General features: G+C 34.6%; 1 protein-coding gene across 1 annotated transcript in view; it reads right to left on the reverse strand.

Annotated features, from left to right (window-relative positions):
- LOC126771187 (rho GTPase-activating protein conundrum) overlaps positions 1-6,248 on the reverse strand; it is an 86,430-nt gene extending 80,182 nt beyond the window's left edge. Inside the window, exon 1 of the mRNA XM_050490946.1 lies at positions 6,181-6,248. Within this exon, the coding sequence (XP_050346903.1) occupies positions 6,181-6,210 (30 nt within the window). The 5' untranslated portion in view covers positions 6,211-6,248. The remainder of the gene's footprint in view (positions 1-6,180) is intronic.
- Between the last annotated feature and the right edge of the window lie 7,249 nt (positions 6,249-13,497).

Raw genomic sequence — 13,497 nt, forward strand, 5'->3', positions numbered from 1 at the left:
TCTTACGCTTTCACAACTTAACCGTATAACCGATTTTGACAAAATTTGGTATGAATCAAGCTAGAACTATATTTTTTTATACCTAACACCGGCCCACCCTCAATACGCGGGTGTAGCTTCGGGCGAAAACTTTGCATATAACTATATTTTATCATTAGTATCTGTTTATAATATCATACAATTTTTTCCCCCTCCAATGCTTGACAAAACTTGTCAAAACGAAGTAATACAGATCTCGGACACGATGTACTCATGCCCCTCTGTATAGATTTCTAGAACAAAGGTACATTGCAACACAACACGCACGCTTTGTATTCAAGACATCTTATTCAGGAGCCCACATATACTCACGATATTTGCATGATAATTTAGCGCCGGTCCACGTCTGACGATCGTTTGTTTATGAGGAAATTCCATTTGTATGAGATGATTTCGACGCCTTATTGAGATATTTCTGAATACGGTTTCCGTGATACGTGCAAGGTATGTTATTTGAATCCTGTGTACATATTTACTTGTTTTGTCGTGTTTGTAATTAGTTCGGAATGGTATGTGAATATATAGGTAGTTATAAGTGGGTGGAATTTAAATAAATAAACTATTATATTGTTTCTTACAGTCAATTGTCTATATTTAAATTTACTTTTTTTTATATCAAGCCCAAGCCAGATCGTGCATGAGTACTGCAGCCATTTATGAGATGGCTCTGCTAAGTACCAGCTTGATGCTTTGGATTCAGTGGATCATCGTGCTAGAAAGCTCATTGGCGACCAGATACTGGTCACAAAACTCCAGACCTTAGAACACCGTCGTAAGGTTGCTTGGAATATGTTCAGGAACTATTTAATTTGGTTCCCCCGTCACCTTTTTACCACAGAACTGTGATGCATCGAAAAGATCTGCACCCGTACGTAGTTGACGTATTTAAGACACGTAAAAGGGATTGCTTCCTCGTTTCTGATACGCACCGCTAAGGTCTGGAATACCTTCCCAACCTCCGTTTTCCCCATCACCTTCAAGTCAAGAGGTATAGGCATCTTCTAGGCAAGCGTGCTCCACCTTCGACTGTATCTTCACTTTCATTCAGGTGTAATAACAGTCAAGCGCTAGCCTATACATTAAAAAAAATACTGACATGTGAATAGCAGTTCAGTGATTTGCAAATAGATATATATATATATATATATATATATATATATATATGTATATATATATATACATATAATCATCACATCGAAAACCAGCTCGCGTGGACTTAAGAAGGAAGGGAGAAGCAGGAGTTAGAGAGAATAATTCCTCAGAGCACTCGCCGTGATACAGTCGATAGAAAGGGCTCAGCGCTGCTATCTCTCGACGCAATTGTAAAGGTTCGAGGGTGCTTGTGACCTTTACGTCGCCAATAATGCAGATCGCACGTCGCTGCAACCAATCCAAGGCCTCCAGTAGGTACTTAGCGGAGCCATCCCAAAGGTACGAGCAATATTCGATGCAAGACCGTACCTGTGTTTTGTACAGCAGGCACAGTTGTTGTGGCGTGAAAAAACGATATTGGAAAAAAATGTTTATTTTATTATAATTGAGTTTAATAAAAACTCCATTATACAATTATGCTTTGCTATTTTGTTTATTATTATTTTCTTACTTATAAATGCTATAATGACATTACTTGAGTAAAAATTTTGTGCCATAACTGTAGATGAACGGAGAAATATTTACATCCATGCTATTGAAAAGGAATATAAATTTCAGGGTAAAGATGAGGCTTTAAATATAATAACAAAATTATTATTATAATAAACCGGTTGTCTTGGATTGTCGTCCCTTTGGTTTATGAGATAGAATAGAGAATCGGGGTTTGCGCACATACTTGTACATTATAATATGTATGTCCTATGCTAGTGTAACGCTTTAAAATTGGCTGCCCTTGATGACCTGAATTCGGCTAGGGGGAATTTTTTATATTAGGATAATATTTTGAAATATAAAAAAGATAAAAATCGCCTTATGTCGAAATCATTTATGATTCGTCATCGAATCGTAAAAATGATAATCTATGTCCAATTCACGCATATTGCATTTTATCTTGACAGACAGTCAGATTAAACATGACACTTGTAAGTTGGATAGATGTTAACGAGTTATTACGACAAACCTGACATTATGATGATTGAATCAGGCATTTAAAATGTCGATATCTTTAAATGGATACAGGAAATAAACAAACATATTGCACTGTGTTTATTAATGATAATAAATACCAGTATAATATAGGTACACTATATTATGTAATTATATCAACTCAGCTGCTTATTGAGTCTCTTCTGTGCTGGAGTTTAAAATTATTTTTTATAAACTTATTAGCTTTTATAAGCGTATGTTATTGAGTATGTAGCTATTCTATGGATTTTAATATGACCAATACTACTTTTATTGATTTGATTGTTTTTGACTCAATGAGTATAAATTTAAATGAAATATTATGTACTGATAAATGGTGTATCAAGTTTTAAATATAAATAAAAACCCCTCTAATATGCTGGGTTAAGGCCTGTCGGGCTTAGAGTTTATTCTGACACTGATTTAATCCAAGTTTGAGTTTGAATCTCATACAAGTTTCCTCGCGATGTTTTCCCTCACTGAGCACGAGATGAATTATGAGTGTTTGTCTGGGTGTAACTAATCTCCATCTTTGGTTTAGATCATGTAATCCAAGCTTTGGGTCACCTCATCTCATAATAATATAAATTATTGAAACTAATTACTAAAGTTTACATTATGATCAGTTATATATAGTATTTATGATCAGATCAGCTGTTACAGACGCAGGCCTGTAACAGCTGTCTTGCTTACTCATATATAAAAATGAATATTTCTTTGTTTGTATTATAGATATTTTAGCTTTATTACAGTTGTTGTTGTCACTCTCTAGCAAAGGTCATTGAGTACAACTCATCTAATGGTAGAGGAGAAATTCATTTCGGTCCAGATCTCCTCACCTCCTCAGTTGCATGCACGGTCCAAGCTAATTATAGGAGAACCAGGAGCGACCTGTATGATTGTACTGTCGTGGCAGTTTTCAACATGGCCGACAATCAATCCGAAGATCCGACCAGGTCCAGGCTGCACCACGAAGAGGTGACTGACCTGCACTGAGCTTCACACTGAGTTTTATGTTACCGTTAAGTACAAAATGTGGCAACGAACTTATTTTGATAATTTAAAGTCACATTCAAATCATGAAAGAATTAACGACCGATCAGATAAGGTCGAGATTTCACGACGCGCTAATTCGTGCGATTCATGTTTACACAAGCTTTTAAAGTCGTGGTAATTTCAGTATGTAATAAACAAATATTTTAAAGATATATTATGCCATATGACACACTCTGTAGGACGCCATAGCCATTGTGACATTATAAAATTAATAATATCAATTTGCTGTTAGCTATTATTGGTAATTTAAAAAATGTATTATAGTAATTAGGTAAAGTCAATTATTATTATTTTATTATTATTATATATTATATTATTATATTATTATTATTATATATACGAATCTGTAAATACGAATTAGCTGGTCGAATCGAAAATAATAATAAATAATTTCGCGAATAAAGCAGCGACGTGGTTCTTACACACAAAAAAAAGTTTTTGTTGAAAATTAATAACGCATTGCATTCGTTGAAACTTAATATAATTGCAGATAGCAATTAAAAAGTGATTTGCGTTAGTTAATATTTTAGTAGAAGTTTGCTTTTAACGAGTTTACGGTTCATTGGCCGAGGTCGGGATGACATCAAAGCTGAGTGATCATACTCTTAACATGCTTATTTATGTAATAAGCAGACGTCTGTCGTCGGAGATATAATCCAAAGACATAACGTTATTCGTGTTATACCGTATCATAATATCTAAAACTGTACTTGTTTATAAATCTGTTATGCAAAGATAAAGAAATGGTATTATATTACTAACAATCTGATAATTAAGTATTTTAACAACCGAAGATAAGATCCTATGTCATTAAATATAATAAATTTAAATATAATAAGTTTTTTTTTAAATACATCGCACCGGGTTCGTGGGCGAGGGTGAAGCCGAATGAATGCTACACGTCTTCATTCATTCAATGAGTATCTAATGAATAATGTCACCAGCACTAAATTACTAATATTAAGTCCAATTTATACAGATATTTTATAAAATAAATAAAACAAAGCTTTCTCTTATATATTCTCTGCCGTGAATATTTTTTAAACGTAATTTATATATTCTAGTCTGTGTCTTTAAAAGGAAAAAAAGCATCGTCCAGCTGTGGGATACATCCCAAGCCATTTAAAGAGTAATATTTATAAGAGTATAAAGTATACTGGCACAAAATCGGTAATTCGTGTACTTGCTGTTATCTGTTGTTGTTGTCGCGCCATTGAAACGAACGCACGAGCTAGCAAGGTCAAAGTAATATCGTATACAATGTCTTCGAATACGTGTTTATAGCTTTATAGATGTGTTATAAGTCTTATAACTAATACAGAAGAACTGCAGGTAACTGCGTAATAATATGTACTGCGCATGCATTTATATCGACACCGAAGTATAGCATTATAATCAAATACGTTGTGTATTTTAATGTATGCAATAGGTATTTTATAACAAAGAGTCGAGATTGCTCCTTAGATAAAACGAATAGGTCTTAAACAAAAGTCGTGGATTGAACCAAGCTACTGACAAACGACAATGATTTTTTTGTGTACTTAAGCTTAACTTTTACCTTTTGTTTTACCAATTCGCAGTGAAACAGCATAGGGAAGTGCCAAGTTACAATAGTTGCATTTGTTTATTTACATATATGTTATAATGTATTGTAACTTTACATAAGATAGATTTATTTTATTAATATTTTAAAATAAATAAAATAAATAGTAGACTACCTGATAGAATTCGGCAATGTATGAAATATAAATCAAGGTACCACCTACGAGGCTTAAGATGTTAGTCTGTCATGCCTACATTCTGCTAACATTTTAAAAACTTTGAGATTCTAATCTAGAGCTACGGAATGTGAGAAAAAAAAGGTACAATAATTTTAGCTAGCAAAACGCATTCATTATCGCTACAAATAATAAAACAAACCAATACAGATAAAATGTACGCCAAGATCGCGACTCGCGCAATGTCTCCGTCAATATTTATAATCTGTGGTGCGATTGTTTGATCTTCGGTATGTTTGCTAGCCACTTCATTTCCTGTCCTTTAATTGTAATGTTTACAGAGCTCAACCACAACGTTTATTAAACGAAGAATACCGGAGACACATAATTCAGGTTTAAATTTTCGAATTGTCTTAAACATCCTCTTGAGGTTTGTTGAATGTTTGTACATGTTTGTCTCATAATATAAGGCTTATGAAGACAAAAAGAGAAGAGGTAGCAATTAAAAAGTAAATTGTCATTGAAAACTAGAGACTGAAACCGCGGTAACTTTTCAGCGATCGGTGAGCTCAGCAGCCCTTTAAGATGTCAAGGCCGAAAAGTGCTGTAGATGACCGACTCACCAATTACTATTTCTTATACTTTTATCGTAAAAATATTGCTGATGTTCCTATAAATATGGTAATAAATATTTTCCAAGCATGATAGTGACATATTCAAGTGCATGCTACTTTTATCTTTCTTTTCATCGTACATACCTTTATCTTTCTTGAACAATATAAAAAAAACGATAAGTAAGCAATAACATAAACCACTGATGGAGATAGATAAACTTTTATATAAATAATTTAATGTTATTATAACTTATATTTTTCGCACTAATTTTAACTATTTATTTTTTAAGAAATACTATGATATTATGCGATTACAACTAACAATTTAATATTGTTCGTCATTCGCCATTCACATACGATACTTTTCTGTGGTGTAAATCCAACAAAAACGGAAACAGTATTTTACAGCTGCTGGTCGACTTGAAGCTAACGCCCCTTAGAAATGCACTTCCCTAAGGGTGGCTGAGTATTTATGCAATCGATTGTTGGATGCGCTTAACAAAAACAACCTTTGTTAACTTGTGCTACCGCTACGGTTGGATATACGATAGCTCTACGCTATTTTGCCGCAACCACACGACGCTACAATTTAATACTATTAATATAAATTAATTACGAACTATAAACAATCTTACCCTCAATGAATTACCGTCACATTGCAACATTATCACAAGTTCAACCAAACAACAAACTCTTGTGTTCAAACAGAGAAATATGACTGAAATGAGATTATTCACGTGATCTTGATAAGCGAGATATACATGTATCACATGGTTATGAATAAAATATCATTTAGATCAGTGTCGCTGTGGAAGCGAATCCGTCATTAATATTAATTTAAAATTTATCGATTTAATGTTAAGTATATTTGTTTATTGCGAATCACTGTACAAAGTAATTAATATCATATATAGACAGTAAAGTTACGTTAATTATCCTGGTTGGCGAATTAAATATATTAATGAACTAAATATTTATGGTAAACAATTAACAAAATTAACGTTATTGGTTATCACGAGTATAACCTCAAAATATTAATCGCCTTGGACTTTCGTGTCGAAGAATTATAAAAATACATTCTTATTGAATAGTATACTAGTAGTAATGTCCGCAAGTGCATGTTCTAATCCCGGGTTGAGTCAATAAAAGGTTAGGTACGGTTTTTCTGGCGGGAAATTATCAGTAGCAGCCCGGAGCTTGGAAGTTAAAAGTATTGATTTTCTCATGCCTGGGAAAACAAAACTGTTGGCGTAAACTTATTAACGACATTTCATTGGAGTTTGATTTGATTTTGATTGTGCGTGCGCACATACTTGTACTATAATATCTCCTGCACAGTTGATGAGCCTACCTTGAGGCTGGCTGTCGTTTCCAAAATCGGTCGGATTAGTATATTTGTATTTATTGTATTTACCGGCATAATGCAAAAGCAATGATGAATTCATATTACATTCGTAATACTGGGTATTATGATATTGATATAATCTTAAGGTAGCATATTCAAGGATAAACGAAAATTTTAATCGTATTCAGTCAAGGTCTACAGGAACGAAGTCATGGCGACTTCTATAAAACAACATATCAACCGCTGGTAATTAGAGTGAAATGACTTCCTGCTTTACGAGCTATTAGACACACGTGCGACGACATCACATCTAACTCGGAGAAAAACTACAGACCAACAGCCGCATGACATTTTTATTGCTTACTAGTTATATGTTTGTAAGAAGTGCTCACTAAATTTGTATTCTTTTTTATCTTTATATTTCATCAGCCCTCCTTTCCTCAGAGGACACAATAAGATGAGATGTTAACATGTTTTAGAAATTCCGTGTATGGAATAAATTCCGTGTCAACATAATGCTCTTTACGCGGGGTTATGAAGAATATAAGGTATAATTCACTTATGACCTTTACTTGTACTACCCAATCATCGGTAACTCTACAGCTGCACATCAGTACTTTTTATTCCTATGTTACGGTTTGAAGAGTTAGGAAGCCATATATTTACCGGCACAAGAAACGTGAGTACTTAAATTATTAGATAGTTTGTAAACCCATGGTTTGCAACGCTTAAACGGTGTCAGGAATGGTTTAAACTTCTTTCGGTGCTAATGTCTTCGGGCGAAGAAAGAAAGAAAGAATAAATAGATAGCGGTGGCACGTTTGTACGTCTGCCTGCTATATATATTATTAACATCAATTAATATTTATAATTTAAGCCTATAAAAGCCGCCAGCACGGTTACTTGTAATAATTATGAGACTTTCTTCATTTATTTTATCATTAATGAAGCATTATTTAATCAGTCAGGTGCATAGGTTAATTCCACGTGTTCTAACGAGTATATTTAACGCCCAAACAACTAACTAGTAATGGTGATAGGTGTCTTCTCGTGACTTTTTCTTACGTAACATTGGCGAAATAATCTGTGCTCTGTCGCACAAATTTAATGCGTCTAGAATGAATATAATTATTTTAGCAATTATAACTAAATTATTTTGATGCTCTTAGTAGTTTAGTTTACAAGCATATAAGGCTGTTTCCAATAAATTATCAGTTTGAATCATCACTAGACCATAGGACATAGTCACCAGAACGTCGGCGACATTGCAACACTAACAAGGATATGATGACGGCGATTAACAACCAACCTTCGACCAAGCTTACCAATGTGAAGTCTCTGGTTCACCGTCTACCACAGCCTTCAAAAATATTTTACATCACCCATGTCACCTAACTTTTAGTAATAATTCGTATAGTTTACGTCATTCAAGACGCTTTTACATAACTGTTTTTTATAAAGTTGATTAGTTTGTTTTTTTTTATTTGAACTCAAGTTCTACCACTCCGATTTGTTTTGGTTTAAACAGCCAATTTATTGAGAAAGGTTAGGGACTATCTAGATTACTTCACGCTACGACCCGTGGTAGCGAAACAGTAATGTAAACGCGGCTAAAACCACGCAAGGCAAGGTAGCTAAAATTATACAGGATTATATGTAAAACACTAGTAATCTCGCAGAACTATAATAATCACATTATAAAAAAAATTACAACCACGCATAAATTTGCAAACCTTATTGACATTATATAATTATAATTAAACCATAACCCACCACGTTTACGGATATCAGATATAATCAAAGCACATAGAAAACTACACCGAAGTGAAAACGTTTCCTGCTATTAGGCCATCTGTGCCATCACACGCGCGTTTCCTCGTATGGAGCGGGACAGCGCGAGCGTAGCTAATAATATAACTCCCGATTAAAATATCTCTAAATGTCCATTTAGTATAACATTGTATGTGACTTCATATTGAAATATATAATATATATATTATATATTGAAATTATATAAGTTGCCTTATTTATTCGTCGTGATTTATAATAATGATTGATTTATAGTAATGATTTTTTGTAAAAATTTGCATTCAATTAAAACAATAGGTATATTGAAATTATTATGTTTCTAGTGACATATAGAGCATATCAATGATATGCTCTCTCTTGGGAATATACATTGCTATGCAGACGATAGTACAGTGCATGGTGGATACCACGGACGCGCAGTGGCTGGGCGAGCGGAAATTGAGGAGAGGCGGAAGGATCTTGTCATTGAACTCGATAGGACGTTAGAGCTCATCGCCAAATGGGGCTCTGATAATCTTGTTGAGTTTAATGCCAAGAAAACACAGATATGCGCTCTCACAGCGAAAAAGTCAGCATTTTCCCCTCTTCCCTCCCTCTGTGGTACTCCGCTGGTTATACAAAGCAAAATCGCCATGCTGGGGATTGACGTTCACTGCGACCTTGGTCCAAGGGATTACATCGAGGCTGTTATAAAAACAGCTTCACGGAAACTCGGAGTTCTGAATATGGTGCGGCGTTTTTTCACGCCACAACAACTGTGCTTGCTGTACAAAATACAGGTACGGTCTTGCGTGGAATATTGCTCGCACCTTTGGGATGGCTCCGCTAAGTACCTACTTGAGGCCTTGGACCGGTTGCAGTGACGTGCCGTACGCATTATTGGCGACGTAAAGGTCACAAACACCCTTGAACCTTTACAATTGCGTCGTGAGATAGCAGCACTGAGCGCTTTCTACCGACTGTATCACGGCGAATGCTCTGAGGAATTATTCTCTCTAATTCCTGCTTCCCCCTCTCCTTCTTAAGTCCACGCGAGCTGGTTCTCGATGTCACCGCCTAACTGTGACATCAATTCCATCGCGAACAAAGAAATTTGGCAACTCCTTTCTTTGTCGCACTTCCAAAAAATGGAATTCCTTACCAGCTCACGTATTCCCCTCCTCTTACAACCCGGTTTCTTTCAAACGAGGCGTGAAGAGGCATCTTGCGGGCCGGCAAGGCGAAGGCGGCTAGTGCAGAACGTTTTTCCCGTCTGTAATGGCCGTCGTCGCATTTGGACTCTACTACCACTTACCATCAGGTGGAGTAGAGTCATTTGCCCTCCCGGCGAATATAAAAAAAAAAAAAGACGTAGGCAAGATCAAATGAAATGTGAAGACACGATGTATTTAATTTTTATAAATTACAATTCGTCTCATTTTAATGTAATAATAAAAGTCTTCTTTTCTTCAAAGTTCCTTAAATTATTAGAAACAGATTACATAATTAAATCATAAACGAACAATTTTACTTAATAACTTTTTCTTATCATCACAGAATGAGATTAAAATTCTGTTCTGTAAATTGCAGTGTCATGTACAATATGTCATGTCATGTACTATAAAAGATTATATATACCTACTTCACAAGCCATGATAATTACGAGTATATCGTCTAACGTGAAGTGTGACTTTATCGGGAAATGTTAATAAAAGATTTATGCATTTCGACTACAAGCTTATTGATACTAAAAAGATAACCATCCTAATATTTAATACAGATTGTATTTCATAGACAATATATAAAGCTTTTATTTACTTTTATAATTTCCTAACAAATAAAAGTTAAATCAATAACAAACGATTTCGTTGCGGTTGCTTATAATCTCGATTAAATCACCAAACTATAAATTTAGTTGTTATTAATTCTGTTTTATAAGCCAAATATTTAAATATTATTCCAAAAAATGTGTATTGGATATATTTTTTTATGTCGTCTTTGATTTAAAATGTTAGATACATTAGTCCATAGCTAGCTGGTGTTGTCATTTATGTTATATTAATAAAAGCACTTAAAACCGTTGGTCCTGCACCTGAACTCTCTCCGGTCGTGTCGGATTGCCGTCCCATGGGATTATGAGAGTGAGAGAATAGTGAGTAATTCTGTGTTTGCACACAAACTTGTGCACTATAATATGCCCTGCACTGTTGGTTAATCATTTTAAGACTAGCTGCCGCCGAAATCGGCCAAGAGGATATCATCACAAAAATTAGTATTTAGTCTTAGAACATATAATACCTTATGTATTATATGGTACAACATGAAGGTCACAAAAACAGTAAAATCTAAAATTGTATAACATATTGCTTTTATTAATGTTAAGTAATTTGTTATAACGGTACAATGTATTGTAGTAATAAACACGATTCGATCAAGTCGGGGTTACTTAATATAGAACAGACAAAAATATTATATTTCACTATTATTTTAACTTCCTAAAACTTGGAACTATTAAAACCACTAAATCCACGGACTGGCGATGAGCTATGAAGCAGCATTAATCAATTATTTAGAATAATTGTAATTAGCCATTCAAGTTGTCGCATTAATATGCAACAAAGCTATGGATTCAAGTACTAATAATACTTATGACTAGATTAACTAGATGAATGCGTGTTACATTGGAATCTTTATAAATACTTAGGTACCTACATTACATACTTTGCTATACAAATAGCAGCGTGTTACCACAAATGGCTGACATGACTCCATAAGTTATTATTGAATTTATAAATAATTGCCGTGACATAAATACGTAAATGGATCAGGCGACCAGGAATAAGGAAAATCTCTTCGTAAATCTGCACTCGACAAATCAACCACATTAACTGTCGAAATGTAAATGAAATTATCAAGTTAACTGTTCGTAGCCTTGGTTATAGAAGGGCATAGATATGTTAAAACCATGGATGCGGTAAATGACAGAGCTTCTGTTTACTTATGTAGTATTAGGTTTTAAATATTCTTATTAAAAGAAAACTAAGTTTAAGAATACGCCTTCTTTATAAATGTTTAGATTTTTATCTTTCTGTCATTATTGATTTGGCATTCGAAGGAAGACACGGCGTTGTTAAATCAATAATCCCATAAAGAAAAGTTATAGAGAAATCAGTAATTATTAATGTACAGTCAATTATTAATACTCGATTTAATAAAAAAACTTTGTAAATATTATAAAAATAAGACGAACATCACGATTCAATATATTTGGAAATTAAAAAAATATTTCAGCAAAGAACAATCGCTATTTTTTTACATTTAAAAGTTAAAAAAAGATAATGTCGTCAATGTATTTTAAAATTACTAACGAATATCAATATTACTTTAATGATAGGACATGGTATAATACATACAATTTAAGCCGCATCCAAAAAACGTTACCCATATGAACGGAAAAGGCGTGTCTTGTTATTTCCGCGTCGCACTTCCCATAAAGAGACGAGGAAACTTTACTGATCGATAGCTACGAGCTCTCTTTGCCCTACATGTGCCTGAGCACGTTGTCGCAAACAGGCTCGACACCTTTACAGGTTTATCATACAAGATTACTTAAACATTTAGTTAAGCTTCGAATATAAACGAATACATATATAATGTAATTGTTTATAAGAATTGGCGGAGAATATAAATCCTATGGAGTTCCTTTCAGTTTTCCAAGGTGTAAAGAGTAAACAACTGTAAGGCGATTTTACTAATAATATTACCAGCAATGAGGCTTTGAATAAAATTTCGTACAATTATCTCTGTGTGTGTATTTTAATCTTTAACTAATCCAATTAAATCAAAACCCAGAAATGAAGCACTATTAATAGTATTTTGGTATGCGTGAGTTGTTTTATTTTAAATATTTATTCTATTATAGTTTATTAGTCTATTGTTACAGTTCCCAATCCCAGCTGGAGTGGAACAAGTCCACGTGTAAGTATATAATGCATATGCCTACGGAATTCACTCACATAAATTAACAGAAGGACCTGGGTTAAGGAATTCTCTTTTCTTGAGGAGAAGGCTTAGAGATTATTCCACAACGCTGCTCTAATGTTTTCACAGTCATGTAGGCCTAAGACAGTTAAAAAATTTAACGTCATAAAGGCGCACATTGTTTTTCTTTTACGGATACGCTAAAATATTACGATGTAAATACTTTAACAAGTTTTTTATTAATGGAATAAGGTCACATGGATTTATAATAATATGTGATTACTACAAGGATATATTTAGGATTTCTATTTTAGTATATATGTATATAGGTTGTCCAGAGGGTGGATCTACCAGTTATCTGTCCGATAGCTGGTTGGAATCACTACGGGTACGCGACCCCGGACCGCTTTAGCTACTAGTGTCACATTCCTGTATCTTCCGTGATCACAGTATCCTCACCCCTCTCCTTGATACGTTGTTTCCCAAAATTATCCCAGCGTCACGCCAAAGAAGAAGGAAAACTAATATTAAACCCGGAGCGGTGCCTCCGTTTAGGCGTAAACCAGTCACCTGCGGCCAAACCAGCACCACACGTATTGACTCGTCATTCCTGCGGATCCTGCTGGGGAGGAGGAGAGGGTGGCATGGGTACTGGGCAAGCCCGTGTTGCCATAAAGTCGCCTGGCCCAGGCGTAGCAGCATCCACGGAGAGGGCACTTCGCTCACCTGTCAGTCATGAACGCAAGTGCCTTCGCGATGCCGCTTAAATCATCTGTCAATGATGCAGGGGCCTATATATATATATATATAAGGTAATATGACATATTATGTAATATTG

This window comes from Nymphalis io, chromosome 1, assembly GCF_905147045.1.
Source record: "Nymphalis io chromosome 1, ilAglIoxx1.1, whole genome shotgun sequence".
In the NCBI taxonomy this organism is placed as follows: Eukaryota; Metazoa; Arthropoda; class Insecta; order Lepidoptera; family Nymphalidae; genus Nymphalis; species Nymphalis io.